Source organism: Poecilia reticulata, linkage group LG6, assembly GCF_000633615.1.
Source record: "Poecilia reticulata strain Guanapo linkage group LG6, Guppy_female_1.0+MT, whole genome shotgun sequence".
Classification (NCBI taxonomy): Eukaryota; Metazoa; Chordata; class Actinopteri; order Cyprinodontiformes; family Poeciliidae; genus Poecilia; species Poecilia reticulata.
The window spans coordinates 22,727,298-22,744,421 of NC_024336.1; the positions used below are offsets into that span (position 1 = coordinate 22,727,298).

The 17,124-nt window shown below is 39.0% G+C and overlaps 2 protein-coding genes across 3 annotated transcripts in view; one reads left to right on the forward strand and one right to left on the reverse strand.

Annotated features, from left to right (window-relative positions):
* Positions 1-11,807, forward strand: part of igf1ra (insulin-like growth factor 1a receptor) — an 85,252-nt gene extending 73,445 nt beyond the window's left edge. The window contains exons 11-21 of the mRNA XM_008412387.2: positions 1,088-1,374; positions 1,460-1,602; positions 2,165-2,330; positions 2,873-2,975; positions 3,166-3,236; positions 3,345-3,574; positions 4,123-4,227; positions 4,842-5,001; positions 5,205-5,334; positions 7,451-7,585; positions 11,257-11,807. Of these exons, the coding sequence (XP_008410609.1) occupies positions 1,088-1,374; positions 1,460-1,602; positions 2,165-2,330; positions 2,873-2,975; positions 3,166-3,236; positions 3,345-3,574; positions 4,123-4,227; positions 4,842-5,001; positions 5,205-5,334; positions 7,451-7,585; positions 11,257-11,782 (2,056 nt within the window). The 3' untranslated portion in view covers positions 11,783-11,807. The remainder of the gene's footprint in view (positions 1-1,087; positions 1,375-1,459; positions 1,603-2,164; positions 2,331-2,872; positions 2,976-3,165; positions 3,237-3,344; positions 3,575-4,122; positions 4,228-4,841; positions 5,002-5,204; positions 5,335-7,450; positions 7,586-11,256) is intronic.
* The window catches only part of pgpep1l (pyroglutamyl-peptidase I like), a 13,840-nt gene continuing 4,305 nt past the window's right edge, over positions 7,590-17,124 (reverse strand). The window contains exon 6 of one of the 2 annotated variants that reach the window (XM_008412389.2): positions 7,590-8,085. The gene's annotated coding sequence lies outside the window, so the exon portion shown is untranslated. Of the gene's footprint in view, positions 8,086-12,410; positions 12,490-17,124 lie in introns of those variants that run through there. The other variant, XM_008412388.2, reaches the window with a different exon arrangement.

Consider the following 17,124-nt stretch of genomic DNA (forward strand, 5'->3'; position numbering starts at 1 on the left):
AACACKTTTCAAATACTCAATTCTAAAAAACTTTGAAAATCTCTATTACTTTCATTCCACTTAATTGTCTGCTATTTTGTGTTGATGTATCACATAAAATCTCAGTAAAACAACATTGTTTGTTATTATAACGTACTGTATTTGGAAAAGTCCAAGCTGAAATACCTTTCCTSTATTCTTTGTGTAAAATCTCCAAAATAGGCTATGTTTCAGTTTGATTTGATCTGAGTCTTTATGCAAACGTTAAATTGTTTTTTTGCAAAAATTTGCAGCTTTTGAGTGTCTCCTCTGGTAAAATTTAATGACTTATTCATTTAATAAGTTTGATAAACACCGAACTATGCATGTTTTGCTGCTTCGAGCAAGTTAACTGGGCCTTACTCTTTTTCTTTTCAGACATTTTTGAAAGCTGATAAACATTTGAGGCTAAAATAAGTAGATCCATCATTTGTAAGCCCTTTTGTTTCGGCTTTATCACTCTTTGCTCCATTTCAACTGAGATCAGTACAAGTTTAACTTGTGGACTCAATGTCCCGCTGTCTGTCTTGTACAACCGATGGTGCTGCCTTCACAGCTGTCACCGCCTCCCCACCCTCAGTGGTGATGATGTGCAGTTCCAGGAGGCTCTGCAGCTTATCATCTGAATTTTGGCACCGAGAGTCAAAAATCTGTAACATTCTGTGTACAACTGAGCTCTGGGCGTTAGGAATGAAGACTAAAAAATTCTCTGTCAGGACAGTTTTCTCTGACTGGTTTTATTCTTTATTGTTACATGTCCACAAACAATCTTTTTTTCCATATTGTTTTTTATGTAATGTGGAAAAAACATGTTTTTTTTCTCTGTCTGCTTTGCAATGATCCATCTGACCTCATTCTTTAAYACAGCACTGCTGAGAMTCATTGCAGACCATAGAAACAATAGTACCAGCACWCTTTGGCAAAACCTTATTCAGCTTTAAGAATAAAACACTGGTAGTTAATAAAACACAATTGCGTAAGTGGAATTATAAGGTTTTTGTTGTTGTTGTTGCCCAACTTCTTTTTTTTTTTTTTTTTTTTTACATATGTTTTGTTCCTTTTGTTTTAGACCTCCAGATCGTCGTCGCAGAGACCTCTTTGGTCTTGCTAACCACACTCAGCTTCACGACAGCAGTCAGGGCAATACAACACTTGGCTCAGGGGATAACAGCACACATGTCATCCCTCCTGTCATTGAGTATCCCTTCCTCGAAGACAGAACCTTAGCAGGATCTTTAGAAATCTCTGACCTGCAGCCTTTCACCTTGTACCTTATTGAAATCCACGCCTGCAACGAGGACCTGGGCTTCAACTGCAGCATCGGAGCTTTTATTTTTTCTAGGACTAAACCTGCCGGTAAGGAGAGAACGACCTCGTGAGTTTCGTGAGAAATCTAAAGATAGTTATGTTATTGTTTTGTGTGTGTAAATATGTTTGGCAGCCAAAGCAGATGACATCCCTGGGAAGGTTGTCTATGAAATTTGTGACAAGACCGAGGGGTGTGTGGTGCTGCACTGGTCAAAGCCTGTCTCGCCTAACGGACTTATTCTGATGTATGAAATCAAGTACCGTCTGGGGAATGAGGTAATTCTGGCAGGGTATAATTACAGACACTTTACACTTTTCTATATGTATGCTGCTTGCCATGTTTAGTGGCACCTTTGATAAGGATGTGGAAAAAGCCTTTAAGCAAAGCTGTTARTCTCCTATAAAATTTCGCAAGTTGTAGGATACACAGTGAGTGATCTTTCAACTTTCATTTTTGTTTATTTTCCTAAATCCTCCAGTCCTGGATCCCATTTACTGTTTCTGTTAGAGGGTCACYCAATGTTATTTCAAGTCTTGTTGTATTTCAAAGTGTTTAACTTTGTGCACTTTGTGAAGGTTTATTGGGACTTTGGAAGAGAAACAGGCCCATAGCTACACAGATCCTCCACCGTACTTGAAACTTAAACCACTGTTCAAATCAGTCTTCCAGAACCTAAACTTTGATATACGTAGAACATTTGTTTTGTCTCAGACACTATGCTCTAAAGTGAAAAATAAAGGTCCAAAAATAATTTAACGTGATAGTGAATCAGAATGCTGAGACAGTAAAACAGTGTGTTTTATGAAAAGTAAYCACTGTTGAATTCTTTTCTCCCAGCCTGAGAAGCATAAATGTGTGTCGCATCAGCAGTACCACAAATTCAACGGAGTTCGCTTGACGATCCTGAGCTCCGGGAACTACTCTGCTCAAGTGAGAGCCACGTCTCTGGCAGGAAACGGCTCATGGACAGAGAGCATCTTCTTCTATGTGCCTCCGCCTAAACGTAAAGCAACACTACAACATTTTAAGATTATGTGTGCATGTGTCCAGTAGAATTCCCTGTCCAGAACTTTTAATGTCAAAACTATCTTACCTGTGATAATGAGAAGAATTATTACACTGTTGCTCATTGGTCTGAATTTTATAATTTTATTTTGAAATCAAGATTTCAGAGTCTTAATGAAGAGTGTAGAGGCACAGAATCCAAGTTGGTTGGTTCAGTGTGAAATTTCCAGTCAGTGAAGATTTAGGGAGGCAAGCCATCTGCTGCGCTGTGCAGCTTACCTGCATTACTGCTGCATTACTGAACCACTGCATCACTGCACTGTGCAGCGATTGATGCAAAAAGAACAAGTATGAACACAGTTTTATTTGGAGATTTTCATGTAAAATAAGTGTTTTATTGCAATAGCTTTTTGCATGAAATGTATCACTATGTTTGTAGTGAATTAAGTTTTGCTTTTTGAATTGAATTTCTGAAATAAATGTAGAATTTCCTAAGATGCACAAAATTCAGCTGTCGTTTTTCTTCATTCCGTCTCTCAGGAGATGATTTTGCGACTCTCTACTTGGTCATCATCCTGCCCATTATAGCGACTCTCGTAATCGCAAGCCTCACCACCATCCTCTTCATCATCAACAAAAAGAGGCAAGTGCTCCCACTTATTAAGCTGCATTGCTCATGAAGCGTAATGATGAGACTAATGTTATTTAGAGTTAATAGGTGTATTCATTTAGATCCCCCTTTGGGGAAGAGCAGACGTCCTATTGAGGACTAAATATTGCATCGCAAACCAAASCTTGCTTGTCAGCTCACTGAGCCGGGCTTGTGTTTCCAGAAACAACAACAGACTTGGGAATGGAGTCCTTTATGCATCTGTCAACCCAGAGTACATCAGTGCAGCTGAAAGTAAGAATGTCAAACATCTTTCCCCGACTTCTCAGCTGTACTGTTTGGATGTTTGTGCATGTTGGGTTGACCCGGCGTATGATTTTATTTTTTTTTTTGCTGCGACAGTGTACACTCCRGATGAGTGGGAGGTGGCCAGGGAAAAGATCACCATGCACAAGGAGCTGGGGCAGGGCTCCTTTGGCATGGTGTACGAAGGCACAGCCAAAGGCGTCATCAAGGATGAACCTGAGACACGGGTGGCGATCAAGACGGTGAACGAGTCAGCAAGCATGAGGGAGCGGATAGAGTTTCTGAACGAGGCGTCCGTGATGAAAGAGTTCAACTGTCATCATGTGGTAAGGTGGACTTGTGATAAAACAGCTGAAAAAACACAGACAGATGGATACGAATAACTTCATAATGGATCGGAAATGGCACAGTGCTCACCATTATCATTACTTCCTAATTATTCTGCATGTACGCAAACGGAGAGAGGGGCCAGCAGGGCAGGAGGAGCTTGGAGCTTGTAGTTCTCTGCAGCTGTAGCCCGAGGCAAAGAAACTGCCTCCTGGAGATTCTTTACATTCTCGCATCAATGTGATCACGGGCTCATTAACCGCATTAAATGGAAGTGGTAAAGATTCCCCTTTTAGAACGCTGCTCCCACGGGTTCCTGTTCGTGTTTCACTGATAAAAAGTCAAGCACTCTATAATTAAATTACTTTGAATAATGTAAAAGCTTGTTTTTCCCTTTGTGATCTTCACAGCTAGTTAAAGATAAATAGTGCGCTTCTTAAGTGTGCACTACAATTCCACTACAATATTATGAATATTTTAGTTGTGTGACATGATGTTGGTTTCTCTGTGTGCAGCCGACTTATTTTCTGCTGCTGTTAACGTGCAGGTGCGGCTGCTGGGTGTGGTCTCTCAGGGACAACCAACCTTGGTTATCATGGAGCTRATGACCCGCGGAGATCTCAAGAGTCACCTCCGCTCTCTTCGTAACGAAGTAAGCAACGTCTCCCAGCAAACACACACTAACGCATTCACACAAAAACCAGGGGCCAGAAGGTAATCTGTTCTAGTACATTGGTTAAGAAATGAAAATCATACTGTTTTACATTTTTCTACCACACAATCAAGGTCGTCAATGGATTTTATTAAGCGCTTATGACACACCAGTCCAGAGCTCAGGCCGGAGAATCTTGTTGRCAGGACAGCTACTAGATGTGGCATCAACGTTGGCCTTTGTGGAAAATTTGCGAGAAGGATTCCATTTTTGAAAGAAAGCCATGAAAGATAGTTTTTTTTTTTWATTTGCTGTTTTGTTAAGTTAGTTGTCTGTATTTAACGTTYTTTATAATCTGAGTTTTTGCGTATTGGAAGCATAAGGCATTAATAAAGCATTAAAACAAGGACAGCACATTACAGGGCTTATTTTACCATTCTGATCAGAACTATATTTATATTAGAAGCTTTCTAAATGTAGACTTTGTGGATATATGTATGAAATTACTTTTAAGTTTCTGAAAACAGCCTAATTAAATGGATAAAACTAATCTTGTTAAAAGCATTCGGCCAGCTTATGAGGTCTCCTCATCTTCTCGTCTTGCTGCGCAACAGAACACCACCTCTCAGGTCTTGCCCCCGCTGAAAAAGATGATCCAGATGACGGGGGAGATTGCAGACGGCATGGCTTACCTGAACGCCAACAAGTTTGTCCACAGAGACCTGGCTGCCAGGAACTGCATGGTAGCGGAGGACTTCACGGTGAAGATAGGAGGTGGGTTTCATAAATGTTGTGTGTTCCTCTCCCAGGTTGCTCAAGGCTGAACTGATTCTAAGTGAATGCCTAAGGCAGTGGAGTCTTAATGCAGACAGACAGAAAGAGGGAGGATGTGAGAGGGAAAATGTTTTGCTTTTATGAGTTTCCTCTGAAGAGATACGTAGTGGCTCACCCAACCTGTTTTTTTTTTTTTCCATCAGATTTTGGCATGACCAGAGATATTTATGAGACGGATTACTATCGAAAAGGAGGAAAGGGCCTGCTGCCAGTTCGCTGGATGTCTCCAGAGTCACTGAAAGATGGCGTCTTCACAACAATGTCTGATGTCTGGTACGGGAACAAACCGCTCACACAAACACGAGGCTGCCTTCCTTCATACATGTATGAACCTGCTTCAATCCGGGGGCCTTAAGCCGCCTGCATATTTTCTCTTTGTGTTGGATAATACTCTAAAACTGTTCACGCTGTGGGGTCACAACTGTATAAACCTACAGATCACTTCACAGCCAGGATTCTTTACAAGATTTTCACTCAASAGTTTGAACACGAGTTTCCTGCCATGACAGCTTGTATTTCCAAAACATCAAAATCTTTTTTTTTTTTTTTTCTGTTTAGGTTGCTGGATTGCTCTTTACAAATTCCTTCCGCTCTACAAAACACCATCTTTCTCTCTCTTTCTCTTTTTACTTTGTATTTCTGAGCCTACAGCAATCTCACATTTTYCCTACCTCTGTAGCAGTCTCACTGTTTACTAGCTCCCCTGCAAGTTTTTGTTCCCCAACTCAAAGTGTCCCACGGATTAGTTTGCAAGAGTGGGTATAAACTGCTCCAGATGTTCACAAATGAGAGCTTGTGTTTACACCACAAACCCACCTTCACATCATGTGTACTACATCCTGCTCCTCTTTGATGTTAAAAGTTTAGTGTGGGACAAACCAATTATGGGCTTCACGAGTAGTGTGTTAATCAGGAGAGAAGGAACACTTCCTGAAACATATAGAGTGTTGTAATCTGGTTAATTTGAAGGAGCTCTTTGAAAATAAGACTTTCAAAGAGTAAATAAATATGAGGCGAATGCAAACATTTTCTTTTATAGAGAATGACATTTATTTACGTAGAATGTACAGCACTTATCACAGAATTAAATAAGTGTTTCACAAAATAAAGCAGAAATACGTGATAAAAAATTACATTAAACAAGAAATTAAAACAGAAAAACATAAAATAGCCACAATTTTATTGAAGTTTAATAATTTGTTTATTATTCAATAGCCACAATTATTAAATTAAATAGCCACAATTTTATTGAAGTTTAATCATTTGTTTCTTTCTTGTACAAATTAAGTTGCAGGTAGTTTTCTCCTAATCAAGCAGTTGGTTATAGAAGACAATTTGTAGACCTCTGTGGGCTTGAAAGAGAAAAATAGCTAAACATAATCTCCAAAAACACAAGGAGAAACTTGGTGAACACGACAGAATATCTTTGCTAACATATTTATTTTTAAAACAATATGAGCCTTAAGAAGGAATCCTGCTCTTGTCGGTATTAAAGGACAGTAGGTTTAAAAATGTAAACCCGGATGCTTTCTAGAGTCTACACCCTGAGTAAGAATTTATCTTCTTCTTCATCAAAAAAACCCTTTAACTAAACTTGTCAAACACATCAGAAATCAGAGGAACTTAAATTTAGACTTGTAAACAGTCTATATTTAGACTTATTTTGCAGTTTGCCCTCATGTTTTCTTGTTGACATATTTTGGACATGCAGGTATGTCAGATCATCTGCCTGTTCGGTATTATTCTCACAACCAGAAACAGTCTGAAGAGTGAGCTGGAAGGAGGACAGGATTCAAGATGGACACAAAAAATATCACTTCATTTTGTTTGCATTATGCTTCAAACTGACTGCTTTGCATTTTGCGCTAAAAAACGTATTGCCCATTCATTCTTTTGAGCTTTTATGGAGATGTTGACATTCTGTTCATTCTTTGCTAAATATCAAGTCCATGGCCATCTTATTTAAGATCTTATTTATGATATCTGTTCTACTTATTTGATTTGGCAAGATTAAATCTTTATTTCATAAAGAGTAGTTCTGATATATTTTTAATAATAATAATAATAATAATAATAATAATAATAATAATAATAATAATAATAATAATAATAATAATAATAATAATAATAATAAGGCATTAGAGGTTAAGTAGTCAATATCTTACAGAGATTAGTTTGCAGTCCCMGTCCATTTTTGTATTTTTGCTATGATAAAATAACAAAATCTCCCACTAGTTTAATGAGTGTTTATTTGACTTTAAATGAGAATGTGGAGAATTTCAATGTTTTTTAAAGAGATATTAATTGTAGAAGAATTTTAAAGTTTTCCATTTAAACTCCAGAAACAAAACCTTTGGTTTCATGTTTGTTTTTTGATGCAACTCCGCAGGTCATTTGGTGTCGTGCTGTGGGAGATCGCCACCTTAGCTGAACAGCCTTACCAGGGCATGTCCAACGAACAAGTGCTGCGCTTTGTCATGGAAGGGGGACTCCTGGACAAACCCGACAACTGCCCGGACATGCTGTAAGTCTTGTGATCGAAAGAATGAACTGCTCTCTGTGCCTCTTCTGTCCCGTCAATATTTTACCACGGGTCTATTTTAGGTTGAGGTTTTAAGGGTAAGAGATACCGCGTGCGTACGCTGCAGTGAGGGCTGACATTAACGTCAGCGGTTAAAAGCAGTCGGTTGACGGCATGACTTAGACGGTCAGCTGGCAGCCGGTAGCCTCCTCACTCGTCGATATCGGCCCATAGAAGGAATGCCACAACCGGTGTGTGAAAGATGCCGGTCATTCCGACTGTGGGAATCGTTATCGAGAGGGACAGGCAACAGGAATAAGCGCATCAGAAGCCATTAACATATTTGTGACTTATTTGTGAAAACATTCTTGCTTTTTGAGAGGCGGAAATAGAAGACAGATGACTTGTCAGCATGTAGAGCTGCATACACTGTATGTGTTTCTTTGACCTCAATAAGAAGGCATTCTGCGCTCTCCCCTGCCGCTCCACATGGCTGACCTCACCTTAGAAAGAGTGCAAGCAGAACAAAAAATAGGGCTGAGTGTTGTGCAGGCACAAACCTCTGGTTTCTATGGCAGCCCCAACAGTTTTGTCCTGATTACAGGAGTGTGTGGATTGTGTTACAGAGGTGGTGCTGGAGTAAGGGCTTAGCTTTTTCTTTTTTTTTTTTTGACTTTGAGCGGCATGCAGTGGAGTCAGGCCGCTGCTCATGGCCGCCTGTGCTTTTGCGTTTTAAAGGAGACTTGAGGAGGACTACTGAAGTCAGAAATTTAGACAAAGAGCGATGAATAGAGGGGATAACACAAAGTGGAAGTAGGGAGGAGAACATGCAGTAAGATGAGTCATATTTGGATGTTTCTCAACATCTCCATGCAAAGTATCCCTCAGGTAGCTGTGAGTCACACAACTTGCCTACGGACTAAAGTTGTTTCTTTCAAGCAGGGTTACGAACAAAAGGGACTACTTTGTGTCAGTCACTTTTATTGACAACTCTGTTAAAGACGTATTACAAAACATACAATGAATCAGTTTTTATTGTTGCAGTAGAATTATTACAGATTAATTACCCGTCCATTGACTACACCTGCTTGCGGGGTTACGGGGCTCTAATGATAGGTTTAAAATGAGTGTAAATTGGGGAATTCTTTACATTTGTGTTTCTTATTAAGTCTGTAAGTTTCAGTAAACATTAAATTTGTCAATCCATAGCTTTCTATTTCCCTGGTGTATAGATACGATATGATAGAGTGACTGATTTTTCTTAGCAACTGGCCCCCAGACTGGAAGAGGRCCCTTATTTATATGAACAAAGGAGGAAAAAAATTCAGTGTTACAGAGATGTACAGAATGGGCTCACAAAGTGCAATACCTTCACAGTATTTTCATGCGACACTCAGCATCTTATTGGTCACAACAGTTTAAAATCTGCATCCCTGACACTGTGTTATTTGACCAGTGCCTGAAATTAAACACCGGCTGAGATGAGCACTGATAAACCCTGGTGAGGAATTTCAAAATGGTAATGGACACCAGCCTGGTGCTAAACAAAACATTGACAGAAGGAATAAACAGCAAAGTATAAGGTAGCATAGCTGAGGCTATATTTACATGGCATATACAATTGAAACAACTCCGGTTTTGACAGGTTAGAAGCGAGTTTCGACTAATAGCACGAATGACAAGATGCTGACAAGAAGTCAGTTTTTTAAACCTGTTTTATAAATTAGCATCAACAAGTGTACTGGACACCAGATGTTGGGCGAAGCAGAAGGCAGGTTACTGTGGTGTGTCAGCACAGCCGAAAGTATTAGATTTCTTTCCATTAGAAATCTCCTCTGCGTGGGTTTGGACATCATATGTCAACTTTGAGATGCTTCCTGCAATTCTGGCAAAAACAAAAAAAAACTACAAAAAAAAAAGTCAGCCACCCCCTCTGCTGCTCCAGAATAAGAAGTTAGACCTGGGCTTAGGCAAGCTCTACCTCAAATTTCTCTGTGAGGAGAACAGCTGGCACCTAGCTGCAGGACTGATTCTGAACGCCAAGAAGGCCTCAAGGAGAGAAGACAAACAAGAGTGAGGGGGAACAGCGGTAACGGAGCCTGAGATGGCTGAGGTGTTTATGTCAGTGAGCCTTAGAGAGTATTCTTAGCTTGTTTGTGTATAATTGAAGTTGCGGCATGTGGTGCAGAACCACACAAAACTGTAATAATTCTCTCTTTTTATGGTGTTGTTTTGACATTCCCAAAGCTCGGTTGCTGGCCTGGCACAGTAACCTGAAGGAAGACTTACTGCTCCACTGAGTGGATTTTACATAACGGATCTAACTGCACGCATTGTGCTGTGGTAGAAAAACATCAAAATGGCAAATCTTTGAAGCGGCCATAAAGTTAACTTCTAAATTTACAAGCAGTGTCAATAAGCCTCTGCGCCAAAGATTAGTCTTTGTTAGAAAACTAGACATTATGGGTGAGGAGACATAGTCATTAACATATTTGAAGCGTTTGAGTGAATTAAAAAAGGGCAGATTTATAACAGATGGGACAAGATTTTTATATTCACACCTGTAGAAGATGGAAAGACAGCAGCTAAGCCTATCTATAACGTGTTACTGTAATTTTTTACTTTAATATTTTGCTTGTACACAACTTTAAAGTCAAAACACAGCAGCAAACTGAGCTTAAATGTAAAAAGAGCACAAAAACTTAGAAATGTCAGTCTCTTCTGCCACCTGCTGGTGAGAAACAGGCTTACAATGATTAAACGCTGCACCAGGCATGCCTCCAAACTGCTTAAACCATTGCAGTGCAAGTAGTTCTCTATATAAAAAATTCTATGCATGAACTTACTCAGTCTCGTTATTCAGTTTTTTGCATAACATTTTGGATTCTGACACTGGAGTGTAACTTAGGAATCTTATTTTATAGTGCACCATTAATAACCTTGCTTTTTGCGAAGTTCTTTAAATCTGTTTTCACTTTTCTGTTCTCTTTGTACACATGTAGTGCATTTTAATTTGGCCTAATTCTCCATAAAGCTGCACTCGTTCACATTTCTTCCTGCTTTGACTGTCAGAGGGCAAAATGAATCTTAACTTTGAAAATTTACTTCTCAGGGGCACGTTACTTATTACAGCCACTTTTAAAGCACAAGGTGGATGTTAAACCCTGACAATACATTAATTTTGGCTATGCTTAACAGCGCTTTGAAAACATTACAGACTCCGTTTCTTGTTGTTTTTTGTCACAGTTGTCTATTGGTCTTTGACAATCAGTCAAAAGAATTCCAAGTAAACAAGTAATAAATACAGTTTTTTAGAAGGGTATTTTACTGGGATGAAAAAAGCTATCCAAACCAGCCTGGTACAATATAAAAAATAATTGCACCCCTGAACCTAATAACTTGGCAGAAAGAGCTGAGAGAAGAGTTCTTGGTCCCATCAATTACAGCAAGTTGTTAAAGTGCTGCAGCAGAAAAGTCATTTATTCACTTTTGAAATAATTTTGATTGGCCAAACAGGATATTATAATCTATCAATTTTCAAAAATCCAAAGTGGCGTTCTCAGAGCCAAAATAAAACATACGGCTCAGATTTTTTTTTTCTTTAAAAAAGTTCAAAATTTAAGGAGCAAATTCTTTATAATCGCCATGGCATTCAAACGCTGTGCTCCCCTCAGGTTTGAGCTGATGAGGATGTGCTGGCAGTACAACCCCAAGATGCGTCCGTCCTTCCTGGAGATCATCAGCAGCATCAAAGGGGATCTGGATCCCCACTTCCAGGAGGTGAGCTTCTTCTACAGCGAGGAGAACAAGCCGCCGGACATGGAGGAGCTCGACATGGAGGTGGAGAACATGGAAAACATTCCACTGGACCCTGTGTCTACCAGGCAACCATCAGCTGCTGGCGTTCCCCCGACTGGGTGCATGGGAAGCAGGTCACCTCCTTCCTCGCAGCAGTTGTCCCCCTTGCAAGGCCCAAGTACTCCCTTACTAGGATCTGTGTCCCATTCGCCACCGGGGCCTCCGCCCTCGGCCATGACGTCTTCGGGACAGGGCTCGGACAAGCACTCAGGACATGCTTTGGCCAACGGGCCTGTGGTGGTCCTGCGGCCCAATTTTGACGAGTTGGAGCCGTACGCACACATGAACGGAGGCAGAAAGAACGAGCGGGCGTTACCGCTGCCCCAGTCATCGGCCTGCTGATATCAGTCCAGCATCTCCTCTTCCTCTCGCACAGGGTAACTAAAACCTCTCAGTCTCTTCAGGAGAGTTGGGCGAGGTAAGAAAATTACTTTGTTTCTACTGTGTTGCCAGTAGATGGGCTCTCCACTCCATTTAAGGCGTGGAACGACCAGAGAACACAAACTCTGAGAACGGTAAGACAGCACAGAAACCTGCTGAGGCATGTGGAGTTTGGTGGCTCAGACACACTGGGGGACTCCTTTCTGTGCGGCCTACATTGTTACATACAAGCCCTTCGAGGAGGAAAACAACGTAAGGATGTATATTGGCACACAGACTTCTACATGAACTCAAGAAAAATAATTCTTTTTAGCATATCTGCCAGCAAAACCAACAGAAGAGCACTTTTGTCCTGAGGATTTCAGAGAGGATGTGATGAATATATTGAGCGTCTATTTATAGAATCCCATCATTCTCTCTACATTACGGTAAAGCTCCTCCTTTTTGTGAGCCAGCCGGGTTCATGTTGTGTGGCAACATCTCCTTTAAAAATAAGACTCTTAAATATTATTATTTTCTATGTGATCCCGTCAGGTGTGGGTTAAATTGGTAGGCCTGTTTTGTATCTGCCAAACTTTTGCCAAATCAAACTTTTCCTTCAGTCTCCTAAGGGTGTCCTCTTTTTTGTTCAAAACTGTGATTCGGAGTTAATGATAAATCGAATCCTCCTGTGCAATAAAAAAAAAAAAATTACTTGTCATATAACTTAGAATGTTTTTACTAAATTTAAATGCAAGGGTAAGCAGATTATGCTGGGTCAAATAACACATCATAAGCAGAAGCCAGCCCAGACAAAAGACTCTACTTAAAGAAGTGACTGTCAAGTCATGAGCAGCCACAACATTGTGATTGGAGAATGCAGACTTTGAATTTGATCGCACTATTTTGTGCTATTTATGTTGATAGAGATGAAAGTTGATAATAAATAAATCATTTAGGCTGTAAATCTGTTACTACATACAGCCAGATCCTCAAAAACACACATTGATACTAAAACTACAGTACAGTATTCTTTCCAATCAATCCTACTTTTAAAAATAATAACCACAATGTACACATTGAAAAGCAGTTCATTAAGCAAATAATACAATTGATCTTTAGTTCTGAACAACTGCTATATAAAAATATTTTATCCCTCTATATCAGTGGTTCTTAACCTGGGTTCGATCGAACCCCAGGGGTTCGGTGAGTCAGTCTCAGGGGTTCGGYGGAGCCTCTGCCGCGGAGGTAAAGACACACTTGTGTAAAGTCGTGATGACGCGCCGCTTTGCCATCACTTGCTCCAGAGGAACACGTTACATTGCTTAGCCAATCAGAGCTGCGGAGCAGCCCTGATTGAAGGAGCTCCACTCTCAGCATGGATTTGAGCTTGTGTTTTTCAGTAAAACTCACCGTTTTTACCAAATTCTATAGTCTAAATCTGCTCCTTAGTCGCATCTTTTCGGGGTTGCTACTGCCTGTAGTGGAGTGGGGGTGGTAACACAGCTAATATAATTACATTACTAAATCAGAATACCGCAAAGTATTTTGTGTGTCGGGGGAGGGGGGATAAGAAGGGTTTGGTGAATGCGCATATGAAACTGGGGGGTTCGGTACCCCAAAAAAGGTTAAGAACCACTGCTCTATATTAATTAAACAAAAAGTAGATCAAGGTTTTAAAAATCCATATTTGAAGCATACAATGTAAAACACGGGACTGGGTGATACAATGTAAAAATATTTTGATATATTTAGGATTTATAGCATTACATAGTGAGACATGTAAAGTCATTCCTTAATCACTCTAATTGCATTCAACCTCTGACTTCAGTGGCAAACCATAACTCAGATTCATCAGGATAATAAAAGTTGCAGCTGTCCTCTCACTTAATCCAGCATTAGAAATGACTTTTAACGAGTCTGGCTCCAAAGGTTAAGATGCTATTTGGGTCTCATTTTGAAAAGATTATATTTGACTGGGAACTATTTTTGCAACAAACGTGATAACTGATATTACAGGGAAAATACAAATCCCGGTTACCACTGAGAGCTGAGAATATTGCAAATTTTTTTACTACTAAACAAAATATCTGAACAAACAACTGTATGCGCAGCATGAGAGAGCAAATGTCAGCGATTTAAATACATAGGAAATAAATGAAAAATATGGGAAAATTCATTACAAGTTACTCTGTAGGGTTTAAAATGAACAATATAGCACAATCTGTCTAGAAACTGATTATGCAATCAATGTTTAGCATTATATTTACACCTGAGACAGGCTAAGAGACGGCAGAATAAAAAAGGCTGTTTGATAAAGGCATCAAATTCCTAACACTTTATCGTTAGTACTGGTATTGAAAAAGGTCACGTAAAGCTACTCTTTGTTTGCTGGCTGAATAGTGTTGTAAGCTTTGTAGACACTCCCATCAAGACATGGTGCCTTGACGGATCTTTGTGCTGCAGCCCTCCACTAGTCTTTCCACTTTTGCAAGATCATTAGCCAAAATGTAGCTTTTAACAAAACATAAGCAGCTTTTGTGGCAATGAGCTGATTGATGGCTCTCTCATCCAGGATGATAAAATGTCAGAGTTGTTTCAAGTGTATCACTTCTCTAAAAGTCCATGATGAAGGACTGTTTTCATTTGCAAACTGATTTATTAGTTAATTTAGCATGTGTCACAAAAAACTAAATTGTTGGGCTGTTATTTTTACCTCTGTCACAACTTGTAAACAGTCTGGATGCTAAAGAGTTTTTTTTTTATGGCCAGGGGAAATCTGAGTAAGGGATTTGATCTGCATTAGGGAAAAACATATTTATCACCCAGTCCCAAGTCAAATGACCAGAAACCACTTAAGCCTAATCAATTAAACAATCGGTTCAAAAACCAATCCCAGATGAGCTCCAAAATTATTATGGCTGAAACTCAGTAATAAGACAGAATTTCCCAGTTTGGCTGAATTTTGAGAAATTAATATAAACAGCACTTGTGGTTTCTCACAGAATGAACCAAAAAATATAACATATCAGCATGGTACAGATGCATTCAAATCATGTTATAAAACATTTGAAAATTTGATTATGATTTATTATTGACATTCAACTACCAATAGCACCTGCAGTTCTTGAATCTAGATCAAAAATGAAGTTCTTGTAGCATTTTGATTAGTGTATAATATAAAATAGATTTTTTTCTTTTCTTTGGGCTAAATAATATCCATAACAATTAAAAATTTGCTCCACCTCAGGAAAATCCCTTTTCACATATGTTTGGTCCAAAAGACAACAACTCTGAATTACTATCTCAGTCTATTCTTTAGTTTGAAATATGTTTCAGTGCAAATCATTGGTCCTCTAGAGCTGACCACCCAGCTTATCGCCCTGCTTTACTTTCTCAAAGTTTTGAGATGAACACTGTTCAGATCCAGTGGTATCAAAACCACAGCAACAAACTGGAGGCATCAATCGAGAGGCTGTTGGATCAGATTTAGTAGCCTAGAGGCAAACGTTCAAGTCTCTAAAAATGGTCATTATTGGTCTTTCTTGCATTTCAAACACACAGGAAAGGTCTTACAGTTGCATTTTAGACTGCAGGATCATTTTAATACACATCATTGGGTTTTGTCACTTTTAAAAAAATAAAATAAAACTTTTTTATACTTTTAAAAATGTTTGCCTCTATGTCTGTACAGAACAAAGCTGCTATTTTATTCTTTTTCTCTTTTTGGATGTTATATATATAAATATATCTATATATAGAGAAATCCTTCAGGTTTGCTATTTTATGATCTCCACAGCAGTCCTTTTTATATCTTTAAGCTCTGTTTAAAACAAAAAAAAAATAAAACAGAAAGTTACCCCTCAAGATTTTGAGTAACACTAAATTTCATTCATTGCCTTTTTTAATGACTATGTCTCTTGTTGTTTTGTCAATTATATATTATTATTAGAGATGAACATGTTAGCTCGATGTGTGAGCTTGTACTTCTGCACCCTTTGTTTTTTTTTTATATTATTATTGTTTAGCACTGTGCCTAGTGTTGCCCCCTAGGTACGATTTAATCTCAGGTTAAAGTAAAGGCTTTGCTTTCCCCACACATTCTCCTCTCCTTTACTTGCCTCACCTTTTGCTCCCTCCTAAGTCACCCCTCTCATGTTTTCTAAAGCGAAACAGTTTCCTCTTCCCTTCCCTTTGCTGGCCTCTAACAGCAAACCTCCCCTCCCTGTGCCTCCTTTCAAAGTCAGGATTAGCTCCGACATACAAGACGGCACTTCAGACCAGATCTGGTTTGGTAAACCCATCCATCTCATGCCTAATCTCCAGTAAATAGGGCTAACTGGGTTCTCTTGTTTGCCTTAAATATGTCAACCACGTATTCTAAGCATTTAAAGTTTGCAATTTTCCTTTTATCCTCTCAAGCACAAAATGACATCACTCCTGCTAGTATCAAAATTTCAAGATGAGATTTCAAAAGCCGCATCTGAAAGCCAAATAAAGGATGGGTTAAAGTCCAGGGAAGGGAACAAGTTTCAATGTCATGATTGAAAATAAAAGGTCTTAAAATGGCTGAATAGTAAAAAAAAAAGTGTGTTGAAGGATTTCTAATGTTGCCTGGTGATTTTCTTTTTTTTTCTCCTCTTAAACTTATTTTCCTTGTAGGAGTGTTTATTTATTTATTGTTGTATTTTCCTTTTGAATACCAGTAAAAATCACTGTAAAAATGCCCCATAAATAAGTACAAACTTGGTTTAATATTTTTATTATTTTATGTATGCATTGTCCTTGATGTCATGGCGAGGGTACTTTTTTTTTTTTTTCTTCCATTCAGGCATATATCTACCTCACTCTTTTTAAATATGTGTATAAGCAAAAACAAATACATCTCACTCTTAAATTTTAGGAGAAACCTCACCTAGTTAAATTTTTTAAAAAAAGTCCACAGGGATATAGATAAAACCTCATATAAAGCAGACTGGGACAGAAGGTGGAATGAGTTCGGCCCGTGAGTGCCCACATGACTGGTTTTATTTCTATTTCGAATTTAGAGTAAAGACACCACAGAGCTGACAAAACGTCATTGTTTTTCAGCTGGATCATAAACAACCAGCGTGGATCAGTATGTGATGAAACAGAGCCAAACATTCCATCTCCACTGAGTTCCGGCCTATTGTCACAACCTTCAAATCCTCAAACCACAACCATCAGAATCTCATCAAAAATGTATTTATAAAGAAATCTTAAAAAGATGACACAGGAAACATTAAGAAAAGGGAAATGCATTATTTACCTCCAAGAATTAAATGAATAAAAAAACACACTAT